The sequence below is a fragment of the Xenopus laevis genome, chromosome 5S (genome assembly GCF_017654675.1).
Source record: "Xenopus laevis strain J_2021 chromosome 5S, Xenopus_laevis_v10.1, whole genome shotgun sequence".
NCBI classification, from domain to species: Eukaryota; Metazoa; Chordata; class Amphibia; order Anura; family Pipidae; genus Xenopus; species Xenopus laevis.
Genome location: NC_054380.1, coordinates 36,877,858 through 36,905,829, shown reverse-complemented (window position 1 = coordinate 36,905,829; position 27,972 = coordinate 36,877,858). Strand labels below are relative to the sequence as shown.

The following is a 27,972-nucleotide window of genomic DNA, read 5'->3' as shown; positions in this document are numbered from 1 at the left end:
GGGTACCCAGCCGCACAACTTATTTTGGGTGCTTTTGTTGTCCTGTGTGTCAATGCCCTACAGCTAATGTCACACTGTGCATTTTCCACAACACTGTTTTCACAGTGTTTGCACTGACAGCAAATGCCAGTGACAGATTTTGCCTTGAATATACCAACTTTTGCTTAATAAGCCTCTAAAGACTTCAAAAGCATATTATAGATATATATTCTAATAGCACTAAGCTTCTGTAATATAAAATGTATAATCAAACAGAGCTACAGGATACTAGGTACCACAGTTCAGCAAAAGCTGAAAATCAAGGACTGCAGATCCTGGATTCAGAGAAGTGTTAGAACTCAATATCTAGATGTAAACTAGGCACTAAAAAATGTATTTAGGACTAGAATATTTAAAAAAATAAAAAAAAAACCTTCATAATCCAATCTCTTTTGAAGCTGCATCATATCAGAGTTGTCTGAAATATAATAAGTCCTTCCTGCCACAGGGTAAAAGCAACATACCCTTTCTGTTAATAATGCAACAGGGCAGTATTTTAACTGAAAAGCAAATTATTATAGATAGAGCTTACCAATGTTGTAATCAGTTATAATCAGTGTTTACTAAGTTCACTTGTGTCACATGACTGTGAAACTTGTGGTTTATTTGAATAAAAAAATTCACCTCTGTTGTGAAATATGAGTATATTGGAAGTAACCATGACCAGTATATGACTTTATATAGATAAAGAACTCCTTGGTTAATTTATAACCTTATAATACACAAAAGCCATGAATATCTTGTAAATGGTATCCATATAAACAGTGAGTTCTGATGTCATCCGTTATAAACGGTGAGTTCTGATGTCATTTCTGTCACATGACTCACTGAAACTTGTGTATTATAATAAATAAAGTACCCCCAGTTGCCGAATGTGAGGATATTAGAAGTTAATGTAGACAGCGAAGAAGCACGCACTCCAAGGGCCAATAATTGTGATTAAAAGCCTTTATTCAAACAGCTAAAACAAGAGAACCTTACGCGTTTCGTATCCGAGGATACTTATTCATAGGCCTATGAATAAGTATCCTCGGATACGAAACGCATAAGGTTCTCTTGTTTTAGCTGTTTGAATAAAGGCTTTTAATCACAATTATTGGCCCTTGGAGTGCGTGCTTCTTCGCTGTCTACATTGAGTTACTCCCCCAGCTACGGGTTCGGGGCGCTGCACCCGGGCCACCAAGCATCTTCGGTGAGTTTCTATACATACAAGATTGCCGAGATTTATACTATTTGTGCCGTACACTGGTTGAAGCTACACCCTACAAACGAGAGACCCAGGGTTTTTACACCTGGGTCTGGCTCTATGCTGGGTGAGCTGTTAAGTTAATTTAATTCAATTTATTTATTAATTGATTTATTTATATTTACTTTGGGGACTGAGCCGATAATTTTCTCTAGATATTAGAAGTTACCTCGAAGTTCCATGACCTGTATAAAAACACTTGGCCTTCGGCCTCATGTTTTTATACGGTCATGAAACTCCTCTGTAACTTATAATATCCTTATATTTTGCAAGAGGGGATACTTTATTCACTATATATTTTACAACGGAGAAAGCGATTCCCTCTATAATGGAAATGAATCATGAATTATTGTAACATATACTGAGAAACATGACTTGGCGTTGTCATCAGTACAAGTAGACATCAATATGTAAAGAACATGCCACAACAGTCCAGTTAAGCGTTGTTTTTTTCAGTACATTTTCTAAAAAAGAGAATGTTTTTCCTTGAAGATACAAATTTTGTTTCATTAATATTCCATTTGAAAATAGCAAATATGATTCCTTAGCATGGAGTTAAACTGTGCATATTACTTACACAATTTTACTTTTCAAAAGCAGCAGCATTGATTTTCCAGGACAGCTGAAGTCCTGAAGTGGTGGGCGGAATAATCCAAATAATTAATTGTGAATTGACATAAATGACATATCAGTAAACAGTGCTCTAATTGTGTTTTCCCTGTCAGACATGATCATTTTCCTGCTCGATAGATATATATATATATATATATATATATATATATATATATATATATATATATATATATATATATATATTTAAAGCCAGTTTTTTGCCTATAGATTAGCCACAATAGAGCAAGCTAGAATGCTACATTTATTCTGTAGAATGCTTTACCATACCTGAGCAATTAGCTCTAGAAACTCTCTCTGTTTGTTTAGGATAGCAGCTGCCATATAATATTGGTGTGATATAATTGACAACTCAGATTACAATGAAAGGGAGAAAGGAGCAATATGAGCGTGCTCAAGCCTGTGCCCTGGAGATTTAAAGGAACAATAACACCAAAAAATGAAAGTATTCTAAAGGAATGACAATATCATGTACCGTTCCATGTTCTAGTAAAACTGGTATGTTTGCTTCAAAAGACTACTATGGTTTATATAAAAAAGCTGCTGTGTAGCCATCGGAGCAGTCATTGAAGCATAGGATACAAAGTAGATAAGAGATAAGTTCTGATGAATCCCATTTTATACTACAGAGCTTATCTGTTATATGTTGTGTATCTGTAAGGCACCACTGGACGCAGCCTGTACGCAGGCGCAGGGGTGTGTAGGTTTCTGCGCATTCTCGGCGCTTGTTGTCTGTGTGTGCGTCTTCATGCGCGCGTCCGTTTACTCGGGCGCCCGTACGCCACACAATATGTTTGACTCTTATCGTCATCACGCTGCGCCCTGACGTATGGTGCCAAAATCGTCCCTTTAAATAGATGTCTACAGAAGTAAACAGGGCTTGGTTTTTTTCCTGGCTTGTGATCCTGAACTTGTGAACTTTTCCTGCTTGACTCGGCTTGCCCACAGATACTTCTGAATCTGATCTTCTACTCGATTACCGACCTTGGCCTGTCCCCGACTACGTTTGACTTCAGCCTGCCTATCGACTTCTGCCTGTCTCTGATTACACCTAACTTCTGCCTGCCTACCGACCCCTGCCTGACATCGACTACGCTTATTATTTCTCTTCAAATCCCTGTCTACACTTCAGTAGTTATCACTGCCATTCCTGACAGTATCCTGTGACTTTTCTCCTTTTTCAGCTTTGGATGGCTGTCCCCATGGCTACCCAGCAGTTTCTGGAGCAAATACACCCGTTTTACTACTGCAGGGCAACAATACATTATATTGTCATTCCTTTAAAGGAGAACTAAAACCAACCCAATAAGAAAAACCTCTACCCAATACCCTACATATCCCCCCTCCCTGCTTCCCCCCCCCCAACATAGATGATTACTACTGAAAGTGCCCCTGATTCATTACTCATATATAGGTGCAGAGTAAGCGAAGCTGAGCTCATGGGCGCCATCTTCCAGCTCTTCTGAGGGAGGGGGACTATGTAGAAAAAACTCTGTTTTGACCATGCCCATTTAATAAACACACCCCTAATTACCATGTCCATTTTACAAAATTTGACAGGTTATAATAGTTTAAACACATTTCTGGGAGCTATGAGTCACAGTCTCCCCAAGAGACCTGCTTATCTTCAATAGTTACATTTGTGCCTTTTCTTATCTAAAATTGTTACAAATGTGCAAGTGCTGTGGGTTATATACTTTCTGCCAAAAAACATTTTTTTAATTAAGTTTCAGAAACTTTGTATCTTTTTCTGGCATTAGTGCATGAGATCAAAGAGGAACTTGGAACTTTTTAATAAAAATCCAGGACTGCGGCCTAAGCTGTTAAAATTGGGACTGTACCACAGAAAACGGGACAGTTGGGAGGTACGAGTTCAAGACTGCATTGATATTTAAAGGAGCAGTAACACCAAAAAATTAAAAGTGTTTTAAAGGAATAACAATATAATGTACTGTTTCTCTGCACTGGTATAACTGGTGTGTTTGGGTCAGGACTTACCTGTTCTCGAACCCTGGTTAGCTTGATGAACTATGTCTGCATTAATCTTCTCAGCCATGGGGGGTTTTCAGAATGTATGCGAGTCAACTATCCTGATGGTCATGAGTCGCTTTGTTCCTGCTGGTCTCTTCCTCCCAACTCATTTACATCAAGTGTTTCCAATTATTCAATTAAGGGGCTTTAGAAGCCCATTGGAAGCAACTCCTGGTTGCTTGATCATTGAAACCTCAGAACCAGATGTAGTGTTATTCTGTTCCTGTGTTTCTTGTTCCCGGTTCCTGCTATTGTTACTAATTCCTGCCATAGTTCCTGAGTCCCCACCTGGTTCTCTGTTCCTGCTCCATGCCTGTGTTCCTCAGCTCCAGCTTTGTTGGATCTCCTAGTATTGACCTCAGCCTGCCTATTGGACTCTCCTTGTCAGCTGCCTGACCAGACCCTGCTGTATTCTTTCCAAATAAAACTTCATTCTTTCAACATCAGCTGCCTTTCAAGTTCCAATTTTATATTACCCACATTACACCGCACATAGGCTCCTATCTGCTAGTCACTCACATGTTGCTCAACCTGACAGTTTGCTACAGAAACGCTACTATCAATTATATAAACAAGCTGCTGTGTAGCCATGGGGGCAGCCATTCAAGCACAGGATACACAATAGATGTAATCATAAATACATGATCTGTTATCAGCTGTGTATCCTGTACCTTTTCACCTTTTTAAGCTTTAAATAGCTGCCCACAATGGCTACACAGCAGTTGGTTTATATAAACTATATTACTGTTTGCTAAAGCAAGCACACCAGTTCTACAGTGCAGCGCAACAGTACATTATATTTACATTTCAACACTTACATTTTTTTGGCGTTACTGTTCCTTTATGCCACTTACAGAAAGATATAAGCGCTGGCAGCATGTTGCCTTAATGTTTTGACACCTTTCTTCCATCAACCAAAAAGCATAAAAAGAATCTTTTTTCGCTTTTTTTTATTCTTTTGGAAAAAGGTGGTAACAGAATTTTGGGTGCATATCCCCTGTTATATTACCGCTTCAACTTTTTTCTAACACATACTTCGGATCAGGTCGACTGGACTCTCCACAAGCAAAACAGAAAAGGGTATGATAAGTCCAAATATTTCTACATATCTTTGAGATGGAAAAAATATAACAGATCAAATTCTGGAAAGCAGAATTGTGTGTTATTGTGTCCTACCATCATCCAATATTAACACATCTGTCAAACAACCACAGACTAACAAACTATCCAAATAGGCTCAAATACTCACAAAGACACTGAACTGGGGTTAGACCCTCTAGAACACATTTGTACAGATGATATTAGTTAGAAGACAAATTTATAGTATAGCCAAGAAAACATGCCGTCCACTCGTCCACTGAGACTATAAAAATGAACAGACATTGACCTTAAAGCTGAACATTGCTCAATATAGACTCATATATTATAAAAAGCCTGGATTTTATGTTATAGCAGCAAAATGAAGGCCTCAAAGAGGTGCATATATATATATATATATATATATATATATATATATATATATATATATCATTAGGTTTTCTCTTAATATGAAAATCACTTGAAGATTTTCATTTACTGAACAAAAGATCAAATGTGAATCTTCTGGGGAGGGGAAATGAGCAAAATAACTTAGCAAAAAATGTGTGCAACGGCACAGATAAATGGGAAATTAAAATGCACCTAAGGGAAAACCAAGGCAAAATGTAATCATGTATCTGGAACATTCTAAAGAAATGTCAATGTTTGCTCAATGTCAAAGAAGTCTGGTGGTGACATTTTAGCACATTAAAGTTTTTCAGTCATTAAAACAAAGTGTGCATGTAATAAGCTACAGGTATGGGATCCATTATCAGGAAACCCATTATCCAGAAAGCTCCAATTTACGAGAATGTCATCTCTCATAGCAGCAACGTAACAAGAGGGGGGCGGGCCCCGGGCCCCCACCCTCCTCCGTGCACCCGGAACCGGCGGAATTCGTGGCGCGCAAGCTGCCGGGGGGGGCCCTGAGGGGGTGCGGGCCCTGGCCCAATTGCACCCCCTGCTCCCCCGGTAGTTACACCACTGTCTCATAGAGCTCATTTAAAGAAAACAATTCTGATGAGTAAAAATTATTTCCTTTTATTCTGTAATAATAAAACAGTAACTTGTAATTAATCCCAACTAAGCTGCATCAATTCATTTTGGTGGGAAAATAACCGTTTGGGTAGTGATGGGCAAATTTATTCGCCAGGCATGGATTTGCGGCGTATGTTTTCGCAAAACTGTGGCAAAAAATTTGCAGCAACCTACTCAGCTCCATGCGGGCACACGTCTGCTTGCTGCAAGGGGCCCTCAAATTTCCAGGGAAGAGAGCTGCTATATAGAAAGAGCAGATCCTGCGGCCCAGGCTCCCCTTTAACCACGGGCCCTCCCTTGACCACAGGGTCTGCTTCCTTTATAGTAATTCCACTGATCTCTTATCCAGAAAACCATAGGTCCCAAGCCACTTGATTTGCTGTCCAGATAGACCAACACCAATCCAGACTGTCCAGATATATTTGTTTAGGAATGGTTAGAATCACGGGGGTATTGTTAGCAATGTATGGGGACATTTTATTCTTAGTAATAACTGAAATAATGCACAGTGTACAAAACTACTTTCTCACCTCTTATTCATATTAACCCAGGTCATGTATAAATGATCACTGGTTTCCTTTACGTTCCTGGTGTCATCAGTGGCGTAATCCCGAAGCAGCTTGTTGGATAAGTCATTGAAAGCGTCCATAGCAATCTCTCCTTTATGCAGGTCTTGCACTAGTGACTGTGACATAGAAAGTTTAGAAAAGTGAGTGCAATACAGAAAGGCATGGGATAGCCACAAGATGAAAAGATAAATACTATAAAGCCATACAAATCATTTTACACCCAAGAGAATCAGTTTAGCAAAGTTAGAGTGCTTTTCTAAGGGTACCCATTCAGCATGGGCATTTGCCACAGTTACGATAAAGGGGCACAGGAGGAGCATGTGATGCACAAAACCCCCAAATCAATAGTATCTAAGCAGTATTTCTCCTGTTATAACTCTCTACAGCAGCCAGTGGCTCATAAGCAACATGTTGATCCCCAACCCTTGGATGTTGCTCCCAGTGGCCTCAAAGCAAGTGCTTATTTTTTAATTAAAGGCTTGGAGGCAAGTTTTGGTTACATAAAAAACAGGTGTACTGCCAAACAGAGCCTCCCGTAGGCTGCCGGTCCAGATTGGAGCTACCAAATAGCCAATCACAGCCTTTATTTTGCATCCCCGGGGACTTTCTTCATATTTCTGTTGCTGCCTAATTTTTTTTGCATTTGAATGTGTCTCACAGTAAAATAAAAGTTGGTGACTCCTGCTCTACAGGCATTGGTTGCCTCTGGCATACTGATAAATTAATTTATATAACTGTAAGGGTGGGTCAAAGTAAAATATTTCTGCTGCAAAATGCAGTATCACTTGTTCCACGGATATCTTAAGGCTAAAGGTCTACCCTGCCATAAAAATTGTCCTTTCACAGACTATCATAAATTGCCCAGTTTCACTGATCGCTTCATTGCAATGTCACCATGGCCCACGCTATATTTTCATTTAAAATATTCATGACTTACAGCCAGAGTTTATGACATATAATATAAGTAAGGATCACCGATGCACAACGCAAGCCATCACACAAAACCATTGTTGAAGGATATAGCCACATCTAAAAGCAGCTGCAAACGTTAAACTACACCACTAAAATTCACATTTATAGAGGCTGTTCTTTAAATAGAATTCAACATTGTGTAATGGGAACTCCCTCTACTGGCCATTACGGTCAATTACATTTGAAAGGAACGGGTTATTGGTGAGTAGTTGCTATATCTAAAGACAAAATTAGAGCATTGGATGTCTTTTGAAATACCTACTTACATAATTGGACATAGTATTTAATATATTATTGCACACTGTACTGTTCATGTAATTATAATTAAACGTTTAGTTATACAGTGAAATCTAACAAAGTTACATAACCAGATTTTATATTTAACATTATGTTTTGTGGTCCTACCAATATATTATGTAGAATACATTACATTTTCCTGGATTTTACACCATTTTTTTCTGGCCCCCTAAAAATGTAAAATGTGGGTTCTACTGTTATAAGCATGCACAGACTAAGCAAACCTTAGAATTTCAACAACTATCTCAACCCTAAATTATGACAAACCCGTCAAGACCAAACAGAATATTTATGTATACAAAGGCTTTACCTTGGTTTCAGTCAGTTGTTTCACAGGTGTATCCCTGTATGTTTGAGTAATGGTATAAAGGCGGAAGTCTGCCTGATCCAGGATATTCTGAATTTCTGCCCTCTGCTTGTCCCATTTTGTGCTGTCTTTCAGCATCTCTTGCAACTGCTGCTGGCGAACCTCCACTCCATGTTGTGTGCTGTCCCAATGGCTCTTGAGTTTTTCCGCTGTAACATTTAGAAAGATTTGTTGAATTTATAGTTTTCTTAGATAAATGGAACACAATAGCTTTAAACAGACAAAATCTATTCTCAGTGTTACTGATAACAGGCAGGCGACCATTGGTGTTTCTATTTCAATATACAGATCACATGCATTGTACAGTACAGGTACGGGACCTGTTATCCAGAATGCTTCAGACCTAGTGTTTTCCAGATAACAGATATTTCCGTAATTTGGATCTTCATATATTAAGCCTACTAGAAACTCATGTGGCCATGGGGGCAGCCATTCAAAGCTGAAAAAGGAGAAAAGGCACAGGATACACAGCAGATACAGTATTAAATAAGCTCGGTAGTATACAATAGGATTCTTTAGAACGTATCTGTTATCTACTGTATATCCTGTTCTTGAATGGCTGCTCCCAAGGCTACACAGCAGTTTGGTTATATAAACTGTAATAGTGAAAGTGAACCAAACACACCAATTTTACCAGTGCCGGGGGCAGTAAATTATATTGTTATTCCTTTAAAATACTTTAATTTTTTGGCATTACTATTCCTTTTAAACACACATTTTTGACCTCACTACCTTTTATAACTGTGCCCCTTGCTGTTTTGCATTAAGACCATACAAATAGTATTTTCCCCATTCCAATAGCAAAACCACTACCTCATTTTTTTGTACAGGTATGGCATCTGTTATCCAGAAACCAGTTATCCAGAAAGCTCTGAATTACAGAAAGGCCTTCTTCCATAGACTTCATTTTATCCAAATAATCCAAATTTTTAAAAATGATTTCCTTTTTCTCGGTAATAATAAAGCAGTACCTTGTACTTGATGCAAACAAAGTTATACTTAATCTTTATTGCAAAGCAAAACCATCCTATTGGTTTTATTTACTGTTTAAATGATTTTCTAGTAGACATCAGGAATAGAGATCCAAATTACGGAAATATCCATTACCCGGAAAGCATCAGCATTCTGGATAACAGGTCCCATACCTGTACTTTCTACATTGTTAAAACTACAGGTGTAAAAAAGTTTTTGTTTTTAAAGCCAATAGGTAAGATTGTCACCTGTCAAAAAACAGAGTTAGGTTTTGATTGGGCTGTTCAGTTTTAACGCGTCAGGCGAGAGATGACTATATAATAAAGCTTTCAATTTTTAATCTACTATTTTTCTGGTCTGATCAATATGTGAGTTTGCCAGTGTGCCCGGCACCAACAGTTACGCTTTTGTATACGGATTTACCGCTCCCTTGAGCTGAGGGCCTGGAGCTGGAGCACCTGGGCCACGTTTCTATTTCGGTGAGTGATTCTACAACATTTGTTTTATGGTTAAAATGTTATTGGCTCAGAAGCCTGAACATTTACCCGGCCAAAACCAACCTGTGATGTCACAGCCTTGCCACAATGTTGTTACAAACCTGCCCGCACATCATGCCATCACTGCTCATCCCCCAATACCATCTGCCATCCACTTTTTTCAGTTTTTGCCAAAACTGGCAACCCAACCAAAACACCCTGAAATACTTTTAAAGTCTTGTTCTGTTGATATATTCAACTTCCTGAAACTGCTCAGACTGAGAGTTGCCAGGATTTGTTGTATTTTAATAAAGGTAGAGTGCTGTAGGAAGAACCGAACAATAGTTAATAATACAGAACTTGAGCAGCAAAGAAATTCTACTGGAGACAACAACCAGACAGCATAATATAAAAGTAGTATATTACTTACACGTTTTCCAGCAAGAAAGGAGCCTTAATCAGAGTGTAACTGAGTATTTGGTCTATTCAAGCAAGATGACTCAGGGACTGGGGGGTTGCCATTTTCACTGTACTGTTTAAGATTTCTTGTAACCCCAGCAAAAAGTCAATCTTTTAAACCTGGCTATAGAAATTCTCCTGTCTGTGCTTAGTGAAATGCATTTCTCCAGTGAATGAAGTACGGGAACTGATAAGTACTCTCACCTTAATTAACTCTGACCACATCAAGAGGTTGCTTACATCAAGTTTATGCTTCCTATTTGGGGCACGGTTCCCGCATCCTCCAGTCAAGAAAGGATGCATCACTGGGAATTATAATGGGGTGGGAGGAAAGAACGTACCCAACCCTCTCTGCTCATATTAAAGGACAAATACATTTGGTAAGTGAAATCTTTTATTTACATTTAATGGTTATATATTGTTTCCCCTGCACCCACAAATAAAATGTTTTTTTACTAAAAGGTAAGAAGCCATGAATGACATGACTTACAGGTATCTCCTTTTTAGCTCAATTTTTCCAGTGCAAGGTAACAATATAGGAGACTGAAATGCATTAAATGTCCTCTATTTAGAAGTGTTTCTAGCGCTTTAATTTGATGGTTTGGGTGAGAACGCAGCTCTGGCATATAGTCCTGAAATGACAAATTGTCACAGGTGTTTAAAGCAATCTGCATGTAACAGCAATTGCCCAATTTTCAATGAAGCCACAGGCCTGAATAGTTTATACGTCTGGTAATCTGCCATAGACAACAGGATCCAAATAAGTCCTGCAAATGGAACAAAACTGCTCATTGATGATAAGATTAGCTGCACCTGCCCAAATATTCCAAAAAAAACCCCAAAAAACTAAAGACTCATATAAATATAGAAAATATCATAAACTTTCTTTGCTTTTAAATCTTCTATATTTTTGTTAGACACAATGTATGTGTGTATTATATGTTTTTAAAATATGTATTTCCACCCATTCTTCCTGCTGTTTTCATTCTCAGCTGCAACAAGTTGGCTTACTGTACTGGTAGTGGGTGATGTAGCTTATAGCAGATCTAGAGACATTGCAAACCCTCAGGGGATACAGGACCAAGAATTCAAGTAAAACATCGATTTATCGAACTGGCTGCATTTACAATTCCCACAGGGCAGTTTTAATTTGACACCACTTACATTTTTCCGTGATGGCAGTTCTCACGTCTAAATTGGAGGTCTTGTTTTTCACATTTTGGGCTAATGTAAGAACAGACTCGAGCTGTGGGTGACGCTGTTCCAAGTCTTCATTAGTTATCTGTTAACATTGAAAACGAGTAAATTGTGATTGTGGAACACGGATACATTTTTTAAGGAAGCAAGTGCATGTACCTGTACTCCAGCAGCTATAACTGACACTACTTTCTAGGAATGACAAATTACTAAAATCCTAATAACATAGAAATTTAAATCAGACCATAAACCAGTTTTCTTTGTTTCGAAATGATATCCCACCACTTTCTTAGTGACAGGTTCATTCCTTTGAGGTAAGCAACCTATTGCCTGCCATGACAATGTGGCTTGAAATCCCATACACTACCAGCCACAATGCTTTGGCTGAGCTCTAGGCTACACAACTGCTCAATTTTCTACCAAACTATTGAACGGCACAGATTGGTATTTTCTGGGGCATTAGTCTTACAAGTTGCACATTAGTTCTACTCAAAGGACAATTTAATTGATACAAGTTATCTGTATCTACAGGAAACAACAGGTCACACAATGATTTTCATACAAAAATGAAGATCCCTACAAAACAATGATGACCTTGGGGTACAAAATAGAAATCTTTCAGACCTGTTGCATGTTTTGTAGCCCACACAGAAATAAACTTCATTGCAACTTATTATTCAGTGTATTGATGCTACTACCTTCATGCGAGCTATTGTAGTGTTGATTTCTTCAGCATCGCCTACGGTCACTATGTTGGACTTCAGCATTTGGTCAATTAGCACAAGCCAGTCTCCAAGTTCTGTAACAGTTTTATCCAGATCGGAAGGTGCAGGCAGCTCAAAACCATGTGCTGCCAGGCTTGGGACTTCAGAGGCAGAAGATACCAATACCACTTGTTGGATTGGAGTATAGCCTGTGAGAAAAGAAACAAAGAGATAAGTATTATACTCAGGGTAGTCACAATAATTCACTGGGCTGCATAGGCCCACCTGGTCATGCCTCCATCCACCCTTATTCTGTCCCTTTCTGCCCAAACTCTGCCCCCTTACCAGGAAGCTCTGTCACTTTCAAGTCAGTTGAGTCTCCCTGCCTTTGCTGGGACCGTGATTACACTAACTATATGAACCAGACGGAACTTGTAGAATATAGGTCAAATATTTGTTTGAAGCATTAGTAAACCTCAGCATTGTACATAGAGAATTCTGCAAAGTTTGCATCTTTGTTATCAAGAATGTTCAGCCTTTAACCACTAGTTATGGCTGAAAAACTGACAGCTTTTCCAACAAGAGATGACAAACCTTTAGTTTTCCAAGTCATGTAAGCAAAATCTTTAAGCAGTGAGTGATCAGCTGAAAATATTAAGTCCTGCTTTACAACTATATATTTCACATCAGAAAATGAAGTCCAAGATTCTGGTAGTGTGCATTGGTTGTGCCTAAGAACAGGTAAGGACAGGTTTATTGCTATCTGCAGCAATGTGTATGAAAGTACAGTATTTGACACACTAAGCCTCACTAAGTAGAGACATAGCCATTTGTATATTTCATACTACAAGTACCAATGCAAAAGGAAAGCAAAGCAAGATAAACATGCAGAATGAGCTACAGGGTTGTTTAACTGGCAACCCATGACTCCTCCTTGTGTGGCCCTCCACATGAAAGTATGCCTGCTGTAATTCCTTACCTTGTGTGAGCTTTAAAAGGTATTAGTACTGAGATTAATTAACCCCCACATTGTTTACACCTCAAATTCAGACAGTAAACTCCTGCATTGTGCACACCTATAACACCTCTATTGTTCCCACCACTAAAGCCCTGTACTTTTCACTCCTCAGACTTAGACTGAAAGTGCCCACATTGTTCACCTGTTCACTCCTTAGGCAAACCAGCATTGTGTCACAGTATGAACTGTCCATCTTAAAGTACTGTTTGGTCTCCCTGTTTCCTGCTCTATTCTGCCTTCCCTATGCTCCCAGTGTGTGCCATACTCTGCCTGCCCTATGCTCACTGTGTGTGCCATACTCTGCCTGCCCTATGCTCCCTGTGTGTGCCATACTCTGCCTGCCCTATGCTCCCAGTGTGGGCCATAATCTGCCTGCCCTATGCTCCCAGTGTGGGCCATACTCTGCCTATCCTATGCTTCCTGTATGTGCCTATGCTTCCTGTAAGGCTCATTGTATTAGATGGAAAATAAACTGGTTAATTTTTAAACTTTAAAATGTTTGGCTTCCTGAATGAACACATGTTATCACGAGCTACCTGGGATCGTACTCGGAATTATACACTCACAAGCTCCTGCATTACATCATTGAGCCACTGGAGACCTTTGGAATCTGATCCTACTTGTATGATTAAAGACACTCTGGTTACCTTATACATTTGCTCACCTCGTCCTTGCTCTACCAGTCGGTACTTGATCATTGAAGCTCCCAAGCTAGATCTAGCGTACTCCTTGTTCCTGTGACTCCTTGTTCCTGTGACTCATGTGCCTGATTCCTGCCTTGTTCCCTGTTCCTGTCCTTGTCCTGCCTGGTTCTCTGCTCCCTGCTCCCATTAACTATTGGATCTCCTGGTATTTGACCTCGGCCTGTCTCTTCAACCTTTCTCTGCCTTCATCCTGCCCCTGAACTCGGCCAGTTTATCGGACTCTCCAAGTTTGCCGCCAGTCCTGACCTTTTTGCCTATTCCTAGGATCACTCTTGCCTGCAGCCTGCCTCTAACCATTGACCCATTAAATGGACTTCTGTTTTTCTTGCAAATAACCAGTTGTGTTGCCTGCACTTACTTAAATAAATCTTTCCACGCTACAACATGTTTCCTGTGTATCAGCACCTTAAATATCCGCTGTTTCCATGTTACACAGCAACTAGACTCTTACCTGTAAGCCACTCACCTGTGGCCCAGCCTGACACATGTATTTTTCATTTAAAAAAAAACTTTACATGTTTTGTGCCATACTAGTGCCCCTGCAGACAGCAAACGCATAAAGCTTATTGTTTTACATGGAAAATAAACATGTTCATTCTTAAACTTGGCTTCTTGGCTTGGTCCAGTATATGCCTGCCTGCAATATATTTTTCCTGTGCACTAAGAAGTAAGGGCAACATTGTCAAAAATGCTGTGTTTGTAAATATCAAATAAGAATGGATGGAATATGGTGAAGCAGAAATGTATTTCTTACTAGGTAATGTTGCCTGTGTCTCATAGGATGAATAATATAAACTTTCCTCCAGGTCCTTTATTTTCTCCAGCAAATCTCTTGACACCTGTAATATTAAGAAGAAAACAACAGGCAAGTTTTTGTATTAAAACAATCTAAACAATTTGCAAGGTTATCAACAAGATAAGTCACTACAGTCCACCAGCCATTTGCCATCATAGGTGGGTTTCTCCAGACTATAAGGTAATAGGATGGATTCTGTCTATCTTCTGTGAAAATTAATGATGATCTGTACCTAAAACAGTTTTTTGTATTTCTAAGAAATGCTCCAATATACATTAACTAAAAAAAAAATTGTAAATATAATTAGTGCACTCTACCACTCATGAGAAAGCGGGACACCACAAAATGTGTTGGGAACATCTTTAACAAATTATTCTTATGAACGATCATTATCTGCTGAATTGTAAGTGCAATATATCTTTATTTGCATAAAGGCGCTGATATGATTTGACATGATGGGAGAGGCAGGGCCCGATTTACATAGCAGATGCCCCTAGGCCCGCTGCAATTCATCGACCCAGTCCCCTCCCCTTCCTTTGTGCAAATGAGCACATTTTCAGCATGAGGTCTGGAGTGCTAGGTACTAGGAATTTTTCAAAATCTCCTGCAATTCCCCTTCTGAACTAATGTGGATGTGGTTTGGCAGCATGCCACCCCCCTAAAAATCTGCCTTTCCACAAATCCGGCCCTGGGGAGAGCGCCACTTCTTTTATGTTTATTTGTAGACTTTTCCGGTTTGGGACAAGCAGATAAAGGAGGCAGCACCCCATGTGGAACATTTGTTGGAGTTATCGGATCACTTGCTTGTTATCTGATCAGAATAGATTGCTTTGACCTAATAAATATTAATAAATAATCTACAGAGATTGCCCATCATTCACATAAGGCCCTGCGTAGGAGGAGTTACAGTCTAAATTTCATATCACATGGCAAAACATAGGCCTCAAACAAACTGTTAAAAATATAAGGTCCAGGGCCAAACTGGGAAAACTGGTTGCCCACTTTCTGCCTATGGCCTGAAGATTGAAAAATTTAACAATTGTTAAATATGGATTGGAGATCCAATACAAGATTCCAGAATCCAGCATTCCATGGCAGGGCCATGGAAGGTCCTTAAGGTGTTACAATGCTATTAACTTGAAGGGGCTAAATGGTGCTGTAGCCGAAGAAGATGATGGGGAACGTTATAATTATGCAACTTGCAGACCAACACAAGTCTGAAACCCATCATTATCACCCAACTACAATGAGCCAAAATGTCTGTGGAATTATAAAACCAGCAATTCAGGTTCTATAATCCAAGAGAAAGTTTGCCCACGGGCAAGAACCTAGTGCAAGAAATAAGACACTTGTTTTTACACAGCACATCAGTTAATGTTACCTACTAATTTGTTGCTACAGGTGATAATATCTGTAGCAAACTGAGTATCTTTTATATGAATCTTCCCTTATAACAGTTCCTGGTGCTTACCTTATGGAGCATATTATACACCTGTAGCACTCATATTTCACAGATCTGTCAATCTGAACTGAGGCAGCTCAAGAATAAATACTCTGAAAGCATTTGTACTTGAGCAGAAAAATCCTGGCTCTTGTGAGGTCATTAAGTCCATGCAGAGGAGAACCACAGTTTGACAACCTGTATAATGATATCAACTAATGCTACTTTACCTGTGTCCAGTTCATGTTTATTGTTCTCAGTCTGTAATTAAGTCTCTCTCTCTCCTGTGGGTTGACATTCACACGAGCCATCATGTCGGCCCCAGTGTGATTCAGCCAGTCCAGCTTTTCACTTTGCTTTTCCATCTCTATAGTAAGGACCTGAAGAGGGCAGAAGTGCGCTGTAGTTAGAGGAAAACAAACTAACACTTGTCTATGGAGTGTTCCAGGGAAGAACAAAAACGTACTTCACAGAGACCATAATGTCAAGAATTTTCTCATAAGTATTTTTGGAATGCTTAGAGGTCATTATGCAATTTTTCCCTCTGAATGCGACGGAGAAAATAAACATCTGTATTCTGTTTTATGCGTTACAGCAGAAATGTCCTGAATAACGGATACTGCTGTTACAGAACAATAGGGAACAACACGGAATCTCCACAAAACTGAGGGTGAATATGAATCAGCTACTGTTCACTTGCAAAAGGTTCTCTCCAAAGCAGAACAAGATTAATGCACAGCCTTCCACACTAGAATTAACCAGCGCTCGCAATAATATATCAAATGGCCACATGATCAATAGAGACAAACTATTTGCTTACCTGGAGATGAGCAAATTTAGAGCATTTCCCAATCATTTTTCTATTTAAAGGGAAAAAAAGTGTAGCTGCAAAATTGGTTTGACTTAACTCCTTTGTCACTAGTGATTGAGCCAATTGACTTTAATCTTACTATCCACAGATACAAGGTTTGGCATAATTGCTGAACACATATTACCGGTTTCAAAAGGGTTTATCTTTTTTAATAAAATATGAAATAAATATATATATATATGTGTGTGCGTGTAAAATATTAGTGTCGCATTTCTAGAATTGCAAAAGGGAAACTTTTTTTTTTTAATTCCTACTATTAAAGGAAAAGTATAACCCTCTTTTTGACATGAGCTCATTCAGTTGGGTTAATGTAGAAAAAAAAAGCAGGTGCTGATTTACAAATCGAATTTCTATATTTACCATGAATGTCAAAAAATGTGTGATATATGTTTTTTAAAAAATAATTGAGATTTATTAAGTATAAAAATCACGAAAACCTCAAGGTCACTGGGAGCTGCGCTGATCTTATCAGACCATTTTTAATCAATTCGGACTTTTAGAGGCTTTCAGATTTTTTTGCTCGTAATTGTCTGAAAAAACAATCATGGATTCTTTTCAATCTGTGGAATCAGGTAATTCTGCTTGAAAAAAATTTATTTATTTTTGGAAGTTTAGGGGGTTATTTACTAAACTCCAAATGCTAAAATCCCGAAAAATTTGTGATTTTTTTTAATAAAATCGGAAAATCACAAATTTTCTAGAATTTATTAAACCCCGAGGATTTAAAAACCCGAATTAGATCTGTCGAGGTTGCATAGAAGTCAATGGGAGAAGTCCCAATGATTTTTTTGATGTGCACTGGGTTTTATGCAATACCCCAAAGTTTTTGGACAAAAAATCATAAGAAATCTGAGTTTTCAGGTGAAAAATCAGAAAAAAAATTGAAAATCTAATTTTTTCCTGCAAAGCTAATTTTCGGGAAAATGTAATAATAAATAAGCGTAAAAAACCTAAGCGGATTTGATCAGAGTTTGTAGCAGAAAATGTTGAGATAAAATCCGACTTTGATAAATAATGTGTTTATGAACCTTTTTTACATTAACTTAACTGAATTTATCTAAAAAAAGGGATGGGGGTTTAATATTCCCTTCAAGAAATGTACCATATTAACTGGGATAGAATGAGTTGCATTCATGCATTGGTGGGGTGAAGGATTTCCTTGTATTAACCAAAAGTTCAGGTATTTGCAGAAAAGGAAAGTACATCTTTTACACTTGAAAGATTACCTTTAACTCTTGCATTCTCTCTTCTTTATTCAGTGTGGGTGTTCCTTGTGTCACATTTGTTGTTTTTTCCAGCCATATGACAATTTCATCCATCTTTTTGTTAAAATCATTCAGTTCTGTATTTGCTGCTTTTAGCCTTAACACAAAAGAGATAAGATTCAAAATGGAGAAGTTTATTTCAATGCACGTGTTTGCACTTAAACAGAGTCCAAATACCAATGGGCTAAGAAAACCTGTATGCTCCTAATGGTCTCTGGGTAATGCATATTAACTATTGGTTGCCAAGATAAATGACAAATGGTCATCTGAAAAAGCTCCAAAGCAACTGGTTATCACATTATGCTTTTCAACAACTAAATAATATCTATAACGAATAGTGGTTACATTCCCTGCAGTACAGTAAGAATATTTTCAATAGTATATGAGCCAGGTATTAGTGATCGGCAACTAAATTTGGCAGATACAAATTTACGGCGAATTTCTGCATTTCGCTGCAAACAAATTAATTTGCGAAGCTGCAGCGACCATTCAACTGTGAAAAATCCACCGTGTCCAAAAACAATTTGACATGCGTCAAAATTATTTGGACTCCCATTGATGTATTTGGACCAAATCGTTGCACGTATAAAAATTGACTGTGTTTCGCCAATTATTCGCACAGATTCACCCATCACTACCCAGTATTTATCTAATGTACAATAAGATATATGAGTGCAGACCTTCAAGTGTTTCTGAAAAACATACCTGTTCTGTCGGTCCATGACTTCTGCCTCAACTGCAATCCAGCGCTTATTCAGTCCTGTAAGTTTCTCCTGCAGGAATTCTCCATCGGCAGGAGAAAGATGGTGTACAATACCTTCCCCGCTTTGGTTTAGAATGGTAAAACTTAGCTGATGGCAGCTCATAGCTTCCTCAAGATCCTGCCATGAAAATGCAGTTTAACTTTCAGACTATCAATCTGCCATCCATATGTCTTTCAGTTTACAAGGTTTACAATACTGACACAAAGCAAATGATCCAAACTGAGAGATAATATGGCCCAGTATAGCACTGTTTTCAATGTGTTTTTATTCCAAATGTTTGGGGCTGAGTAAAATGAGAGGATTATAAGGAACTGCTCTTTAAATACAGTAGTCGTGGCCTTTCCACTGATCTTAGCCCTGACACATGGGCTATTCAGTTGGATTGGTATGCAAAAAAACTGTGGTCTGTTCAATTCTGGGTCAATGGATGACCAGTCCACTGACCAGTACAGCCTGCATTGTTTTTTATTTTGGCCATGGGAACATACTAGATGTTGATCAATAAATTTTTTATGGGGCATCAAATATTCTACTAATCATATAGTCTGGATCACAAGTCTGAGTATGTTTGGCAGCAACAAAACCAGCCTGGAAGCAATGAGTATATATTGTTAATACCCATTTAGACGGTAATCGCTATGAGGCAGGAACCTCCTTCAAACTGTGTCTCTTATAGTACTTAAGCTATGTGTCCTTATATGAGCTCTGTGTACTGTGTAGATTTATTGTATTTAATGTGTACTTTTATATATTGTACTTGTACGGTGCTGCAGCTCCATAACATCGCTTAATACAAGTTACACATACATACCCGTTGATGCAACTTCGCTATTCCCAGATCTAAATTCCCGCTAGGCATGCTAGCTTCTGCCAGCAAGTTCTCTGCTTCAGTCACCCACTGTGTCAGGTCATTAAGGTCACAATGGAACTGTCGCCATTCTTCAAGTGAACGGTCAAAATGGCTGGAGAGCAAGGAAAGAAAACATAATATCAATAAAGTATATTTTCTCCAGTACATTCGTTACCATTATGATGCAGACAATGTCTCAGTTGCTTTAGTACATATGAGGCACATTTACAAACTCCCCCGTCCTTAAGTTCTTTTCATAAAAATTAATAAATGTTATTGGTGGATCACTGTTCTGGATTTGGGGGCCAATAAATCTATTGGACAATACAGATGATTTTATTGACTGGTGCATAAAGTTACTGTCATAAGACAATGGGATGTTCTAGGGATTTTATTGCATCACTCTCTGTTCAGTCTCCCTGATCATATAATTGATATTCTGATAAAAAAAGACCTGTCTGACCTGATTGTACTTCAAGTGGTCCGGAATCCTTGATTAGAAATGTGTGACTTTAATCTGCATCATGCTAAAAATAGCCATTAATCTGGTTCTGCCTAGCTGTTTTTCAATATTAGCAACATACCATAAAACAAGGTTTAAAGCATGGTATCTGCTCAGCAGTTAGTTTCTATGTGTAGTACATGGCTCTTACCTCTTGCGATCATTGTGTACTCTGTTGATCCGGTCCCACTCAGCATTCACTTGGGTCAGAGAATCTCCAATCTGTATAACCTCAGGGCCTGTGGCCTCTAAGATCACATCTGGCTGTCTCTCATGAATAAACGCAATCTGCTCCCCAATTCTGTCCAGGACATCTTTTATGTTCTAAAAGAGTCACTACATCAGTTACCCTGAACTGGAATAATCTGCGACAACAAACTTGCTCGATCAATTCGGTGTAAAGAACAATAAAGAGCGTGTCCTGCCTATGAAACACATCGTCCAGTCTGCGTGTAGTGACCAGAATGAATGCAATCTTCCAGTCACTGTTCACATAGGGCAGATTTTAGTTTGAAAATTAAAAAAAAACAAGTGTATCCTGGCAGAAAACTGCCCCATGTGCACAGCAAGAGAAGAATCATATTCATTTTTGTCAACAAACACAAGAAGGGCAGTGGCAGGATCATCCTTTTCTCCTTCCAACATGAAAATGTTATGTGTGCCATAGGCCTACTTTTACTTATGTCATTAGAGATGTGCCAAACCACATATTAGGTAGAAACTTTAGTGTTCAGCAATTGAAGCCTGAACCTGTAAACAGGTAGTTCATTTATAATTTCACTTTGACAAAGGAATTCATTGGCCTTATGCCTCTATCAACTTGTAATTAAACGGCTGTCATGTCACAGACCCTGGCAGTCATAAACAGGTATCCCGGGAAGCTACAATTTTATTGTTATATACCTATTTAGGACTTATGTTGTCTTAAAACTTATTTCTATTCAGGCCCTTTCCTATTCATGTTACAGCATGTCATCCTCACCACTGCCTGGTTGCTATGGCAAACTTAGACCCTAGAAACAAGATAGCTGCTTTAATTGCAAACCGAAGAGTGGATTATTGGTGGATTATTGGAATTAAAATGAATATCAACTCCTCTAAGCACTTTTGTACTCTACATTAATTTGCTATGTTTAGTGGTCTAAAATTCTACAAACCACCACTGGATGCAGTAGCCTTTCCATATGAAAACATTACAGTAAATAATAAAGTAGTATTCTCAGCTTTACTCCTGTTTGTGCCAGAAAAATGAGGAGAACCCAGCTCTGTGGGATGAGATAACAGGACATGTGGGATTTAGGTGCAAAAGAGATTGTCAGGGTTCAGGCATTGCCATGACTGGATTGCCATGGAAGCCTGACATTCAGAAAACATCAGTAAATATTCCTATAAAATAAGCAATTATACTAAGAGTCAGTGATGCTTTATATGTGTGTGTGCTATTTTACCTTTAGTGAATCTTCCTGTAGGGAAAAGTTCTCATACTCCCCACTATTTAGCTCAGGGCCATTCAGCAGCAACTCAGCATCTGCTATGGAAAGCAGAACCTTGTTTATTTCTACTAAGTAGTCTGAGGAAAGCACCAATGGAGCGAATCCTGTGGAATGAAAGGAGCTCACATCCAGGTGTTGATCACTATCATCCTATTGAGAAAAAAGGAAAACAAATGATTAGGGATATAATCTTAATGGTGTAATGTTTTCTTATAGATACACAAATATTGCTCGTTGTGTGAATGGATCATTTCTTCTTTCTGCATATTTAATTTTTTTATCGATATTCAAATCAGTGGCATTTGCCATTAAACTTGTCTCTCCATAGATATAAATGCAACAGCACCTCTAGTGGCCTTTTATAGCTGTTTATAAAGCTGATGTCCAAGCAACCCCCAGTCCATGATTTCAAGACAACATTACCATAGCTATGTATACAAGCCTATAAACAGATATGGAATTTCCCATACACATATACAGTATGTTGTATAAACTTTGTATGCTCTCATGCATTCATATATTTAAGAGTGAATACATTTAAGATGAGTATCAATAAGGACTGCTTTGATCTAAACACAATAATATTGATATGACTTGTGCTAAGCATATTACTGCATGAAAGGATCCACTCAGATATTCCAGTAACCAAACAATTAAACCTGAACCTTTCAGACAGCTAATATTTAAACCCATACAAATCAAGCTGTAATCAATTTGATCTGGATAGGAACAGTATTTCCCTGGTTCCCTACAGGTAAGAAATATCAAAGGGACATTCTAAAGGGAGTCCTTCTCATGCACCCAGAGCTTTCTTCTCATATTTCTGACTTGTCGGGAACCAGGTACACACCTGACTGGGGTTAAATTTCCTCCAAATGCAGGCCAAGCAACCACATATCCCTATAGTAGAAGTGCATTTACCAAGTAAATGAAAAAGATCTACTGTATAAATGTTCAGCATTGCATAGATGTTTTTTAAAGAAAAGCCATGGAATCCATGGTGCAGGCCAAAAAAGGACATGGGATTCAATATACTGCACTCGGGTAAAATCAAGATTTGGGTTTCAAATTTGTCTGCAGAAGTAGTTATGATTTCCTGTTAAAAATACCAACACCTGCAAGTATGTACAGTACCATCGGAAGAGCAAAAAAAATGCAGTGCCAACCATTTTACAGTCTGTTTAGATCTGCCTTAAGTCATTATATTTCTACAGGGAACTCACTAGGACAGAATGCTGAACTCCCAGGTAAAGAGCAAACTGCTTCTCAATCTCCTCCCAGCGCTGCTGGACTTGTTCTCCATCTACCTCATCATGCCGAGATGCTTCATTCTTCTTCTGTAGGGCAATGAATTCTTCTCTGTGTTCCTCCAGTTCTTGCAAAAGCTCCTGCCAATGCAAACACACTATTAAAAGCTGTACATACAGGAGACAAAATTAGGCCTAAACACAAAATGCAATAGCATGTTCATTGTCTTCATCTTGCATCTATTGATTGTTTAATGGGAAGAGAAAAGTATTTGTTATTTTTGTTTTTTGCAAAGGTGAAAAGAAAGATGGATGTTACAAACTCAGGGCAGGTGGGGATGTGACCACTGAAATGCACAAGGGGTAAAATATATTTTGAACTAAGTAAAAGTATATATAAATATATAAGCAGGGACAGTGATTGAAAATATCAGTATCTCCAAGCTCTTCATAGCATGTCATAGTTATCGGTTTGGTTGGCAGTGATCCTTTACTTTTTTGGTTGAATATACTAAACGGGTGATTGTGTCCCATGGTCTTAAAAGCTGCTGTCAGTGTCACAAAATGAAATCCAGCAGCTGTTTGTTTTTTCCTTTTAACTCAACCTAAGGGCAGAGACACACGCTCAGATTCGGGGAGATTAGTCGCCCGGCGACAAATCTCCTCTTCTTTGGGACAACTAATCTCGCTGAACTGCCTCCCCTGCTTTCCCGCCAGCTAGAATGTGAATCGCCAATGGAATGCGATTTGTTTTCCCAAGTCCGAACTTGCCTCACGAGGAAACTTTGGGCGACTCAAGAAAACAAAGCGATTCGATTGACATCCCGCCGGCGATTTACATTCCAGCTGGAGGGGGGGAGGCAGTTCGGGGAGATTAGACGCCGGGCGACAAATGTCCCCAAATCTGAGCATGTGTCTCTGCCCTAAGACCAAGATGAGCTGGGCTATGTCACACAACAACTTAGAACTAGTGGTGTGTGGGACGCAAAGTGTGTTCAAGTGAATATTGCTTGTTATAGTCTTCCATGAATTAAGGGGAAGCTCTTTCTCACTTGTAGCTTCTTGTCATCTTCAGCCTCATGGAGGCCGGACAGACGGTGTTCTGTCTCATTCATCCAGTTGAACAAACTGCTGTTCTGCTGCTCAACGCGAACAGACACTGGGAGGAGCTTTACGTCTTGCCTCCTTTTCACTGCTCGCAGTTCCTGCCATACCAAAAGAAACACTGGGTGTAATCAAATTAGTCTTTCAGCAGGACCAATATCCTTATGCCAAACAGTTGCTGTGTGCTTCAACTCTAGCCATCTTTACTCTCCAAACAGCAGGCAGATGATGAGGAGCATGAAGAGTAGAAGTGCTTAAAGATTCAAATAAGTCGTTCAACAGAACAGCGATTCAATACATTTTAAAATAACAATAAATCATATCTAGACTCACAATATTTTGGTGAGGTTACTGGGATCTTTAAGATACAAAGTTAATTTTTAGATATTAAATAAAAATAACTATTTATTATAACTATATTATATTTCTATGCAGTGCGTTAGCATTTCCAGCAACTGAAAAGGAAGTGGTGTGTTACAATCTTGCCCTCTATTCTATTCTTTTATACAGATCAATATAGATCTATAGACCTACTTTCAAATTTTCTGTTCCCAAGGATGTTAAATATTGCCACTAAACTAGCAGCAGATGGGGAGGGGACAGCAGGGTCCTGAACAATGTGCAATTCCGATATACAAAGGCAACAGAGATCATTTACCACAAGGTATATGAGATGATAGTGTAGAAAATACTTTAAATGCAGTAATGTCAGCCTGTGGTCATCTAACATATTAGAAACTACAACTCTGAGCATAACTCAGCTGATGAGTTGTAGTTTAAGAATAGTCAAGAACAGTCTAGAAACCTTCACATTGCTGTATCTGGTCTGTAAAAGCAGCAGCTCCAATCTGAGTTTCTCTCTCTTATTGTCTTCCATTGGTAGCTGTAAGAGTTTCTCTCCTTTCTGCAAGACTTCCTCAATACGAGCCTTCTCCTCATCAATCTAAAGGAACAAGATACGTACATTCACAAATACTGATGTATTTAATGCCAATCCCCTTAAGCCACCCCCACTTGAATTTCACATTTACTAGTGGGGCCATGAAGAGCCCAATCTTTAAGTCATGTTGGAACCAGAATTTTGGCTCTTATAGTTACTAGGAGCAGCTGTTTTTACTGCCCCTGGTAACCTGCGGGCTGCTGCCACTTAATACGAGTTTCTCAACTCCTGGCAGCAGCGCCCCTGTGTATCCCACAAATCCTTAGTTTAGCAGTGGTAATCTCATATTAGCTAAAAGCCTGTAGCCTTGCTGTAAAAGGAACAGTAACACCAAAAAAGTAAAGAAAATATAATGTCCTGCACTGGTACAATTGGTGTGTTTGTTTCAATACTCTCCTATAGATTATATAAAAAAGCTGCTGCTTAGCCATGGGGGCAGCCATTCAAGCTGGAAAAAGGAGAAAAGGCACAGGATACACAGCCGATACGCTCTGATAGTATTCAATGGGAATCTTCAGAACTTAGCTGTTATCCACTGTATATCCTGTGCTTGAATGGCTTCCTCTATGGATACACAGCAGCTTGTGTATATAAATTATAGTTGTGTTTTTGAAGAAAACACACCAGTTTTACCAATGCAGGACAGCAATACATTATATTATCATTTCATTAAAACACATTTTTTGGTCCTTTAAGTGTCCATTTGGCTTAGTCTTCTTTTATAAACAGAGATGTGGTTGTTGCTAACCACAGCTCATGTTATGCTACAATTCCCTTCCCACAAGATATATAACTAGATTTTATAACTAATCTAAATAGAACATGAAATATTCTGGCTTACATAAATATTTATATGAATCCCTGAAGCACAATCTAAAGGGCACATCCAATTCCTAACATGGACTATGTACCGCTAATACACATTAGCACAGATTACTGTGCATATAATGGATTCTATTTGCATGCATAAATACCTTATTTGTACCTTATGAGGTTTTTTTTTTTTAACTTTCCTTGTAAAATATATTAAAGATGGAAAAAACACTCCAATAGTTTAGTAAAACATAGTAAAATTTTAGTTTAAGATCATGAAAAAACACACAAAAACATGCCAATATGAAAGCATGAAGCAGGCACATACCATTTAAGTGATTTAATCATGTTAAGTATGCTTATATTTTTGCTTGTATACTTAAAGAAATCCCTTCCAAAGTAATATTTTTATTCCTTTGTTTTACTTCTGCAGTAAAAGATTGGACAGGTTCCACCCAAATAATTTTGATGGGGAAGTGAGTTTGCCATGTGAAGACTACATGTAAAAATGGAGTCAAATAACCAACTTATTCACCTTGTCATTGTCATCGGTTGACTGGGAAAGCCTCTCCACTATTTCCTGAACATCAAGGACGTTGGCTTCGAACGTGTCCAGTTCTGCCGCAGAGATCTCAGCATTGACAGACTCCTGTTCTGTACCAGCTACTGGGGTCAGTGGCTCATGGTTCATCAGCATCTAAACATAAGATACAACTGGCCTTTCATTTTCCCATCTAAAGAACAGGAAGTCAAATATGATCTTCCTCCTATATTAATCGGTCTCATTTAAGTAAATAGGTTTACCGATATGCCCCATAACGTTTCTTGGCAATGCTTTAGAAATACCATATACAGTGGTGTGAAAAACTATTTGCCCCCTTCCTGATTTCTTATTCTTTTGCATGTTTGTCACACAAAATGTTTCTGATCATCAAACACATTTAACTATTAGTCAAAGATAACACAAGTAAACACAAAATGCAGTTTTTAAATGAGGGTTTTTATTATTTAGGGAGAAAAGAAATCCAAACCTGTGTGAAAAAGTAATTGCCCTCTGAACCTAATAACTGGTTGGGCCACCCTTAGCAGCAATAACTGCAATCAAGCGTTTGCGATAACTTGCAACGAGTCTTTTACAGCGCTCTGGAGGAATTTTGGCCCACTCATCTTTGCAGAATTGTTGTAATTCAGCTTTATTTGAGGGTTTTCTAGCATGAACCGCCTTTTTAAGGTCATGCCACAACATCTCAATAGGATTCAGGTCAGGACTTTGACTAGGCCACTCCAAAGTCTTCATTTTGTTTTTCTTCAGCCATTCAGAGGTGGATTTGCTGGTGTGTTTTGGGTCATTGTCCTGCTGCAGCACCCAAGATCGCTTCAGCTTGAGTTGACGAACAGATGGCCGGACATTCTCCTTCAGGATTTTTTGGTAGACAGTAGAATTCATGGTTCCATCTATCACAGCAAGTCTTCCAGGTCCTGAAGCAGCAAAACAACCCCAGACCATCACACTACCACCACCATATTTTACTGTTGGCATGATGTTCTTTTTCGGAAATGCTGTGTTACTTTTACGCCAGATGCAACGGGACACGCTCCTTCCAAAAAGTTCAACTTTTGTCTCGTCGGTCCACAAGGTATTTTCCCAAAAGTCTTGGCAATCATTGAGATGTTTTTTTGCAAAATTTAGACGAGCCTTAATGTTCTTTTTGCTTAAAAGTGGTTTGCGCCATGCAGGCCGTTTTTGCCCAGTCTCTTTCTTAGGGTGGAGTCGTGAACACTGACCTTAATTGAGGCAAATGAGGCCTGCAGTTCTTTAGATGTTGTCCTGGGGTCTTTTGTGGCCTCTCGGATGAGTTGTCTCTGCGCTCTTGGGGTAATTTTGGTCGGCCGGCCACTCCTGGGAAGGTTCACCACTGTTCCATGTTTTTGCCATTTGTGGATAATGGCTCTCACTGTGGTTCCCAGGAGTCCCAAAGCTTTAGAAATGGCTTTATAACTTTTGAAATTGAACTCAGGTGTGATAAACCACAGTTAAGTTATTTTTTAACAAGGGGGGCAATCACTTTTTCACACAGGCCCATGTAGAT

The 27,972-nt window shown here is 38.8% G+C and overlaps 1 protein-coding gene across 5 annotated transcripts in view; it reads right to left on the bottom strand.

Annotated features, from left to right (window-relative positions):
• Window positions 1-27,972, bottom strand: part of utrn.S (utrophin S homeolog) — a 446,216-nt gene that overhangs the window by 263,078 nt on the left and 155,166 nt on the right. For 4 of the 5 annotated variants that reach the window (XM_041564420.1, XM_041564418.1, XM_018265201.2 and 1 more), the window contains 15 exons: window positions 26,418-26,579; window positions 24,935-25,072; window positions 24,078-24,230; window positions 23,002-23,166; window positions 21,734-21,928; window positions 20,437-20,609; window positions 19,745-19,895; window positions 18,875-19,050; window positions 18,131-18,266; window positions 16,264-16,413; window positions 14,551-14,635; window positions 12,069-12,283; window positions 11,338-11,455; window positions 8,210-8,415; window positions 6,592-6,746 (listed from right to left, as the gene is read on the bottom strand). In XM_041564420.1, coding sequence (XP_041420354.1) covers window positions 6,592-6,746; window positions 8,210-8,415; window positions 11,338-11,455; window positions 12,069-12,283; window positions 14,551-14,635; window positions 16,264-16,413; window positions 18,131-18,266; window positions 18,875-19,050; window positions 19,745-19,895; window positions 20,437-20,609; window positions 21,734-21,928; window positions 23,002-23,166; window positions 24,078-24,230; window positions 24,935-25,072; window positions 26,418-26,579 — 2,378 coding nt within the window. The remainder of the gene's footprint in view (window positions 1-6,591; window positions 6,747-8,209; window positions 8,416-11,337; window positions 11,456-12,068; window positions 12,284-14,550; window positions 14,636-16,263; window positions 16,414-18,130; window positions 18,267-18,874; window positions 19,051-19,744; window positions 19,896-20,436; window positions 20,610-21,733; window positions 21,929-23,001; window positions 23,167-24,077; window positions 24,231-24,934; window positions 25,073-26,417; window positions 26,580-27,972) is intronic. The other variant, XM_018265202.2, reaches the window with a different exon arrangement.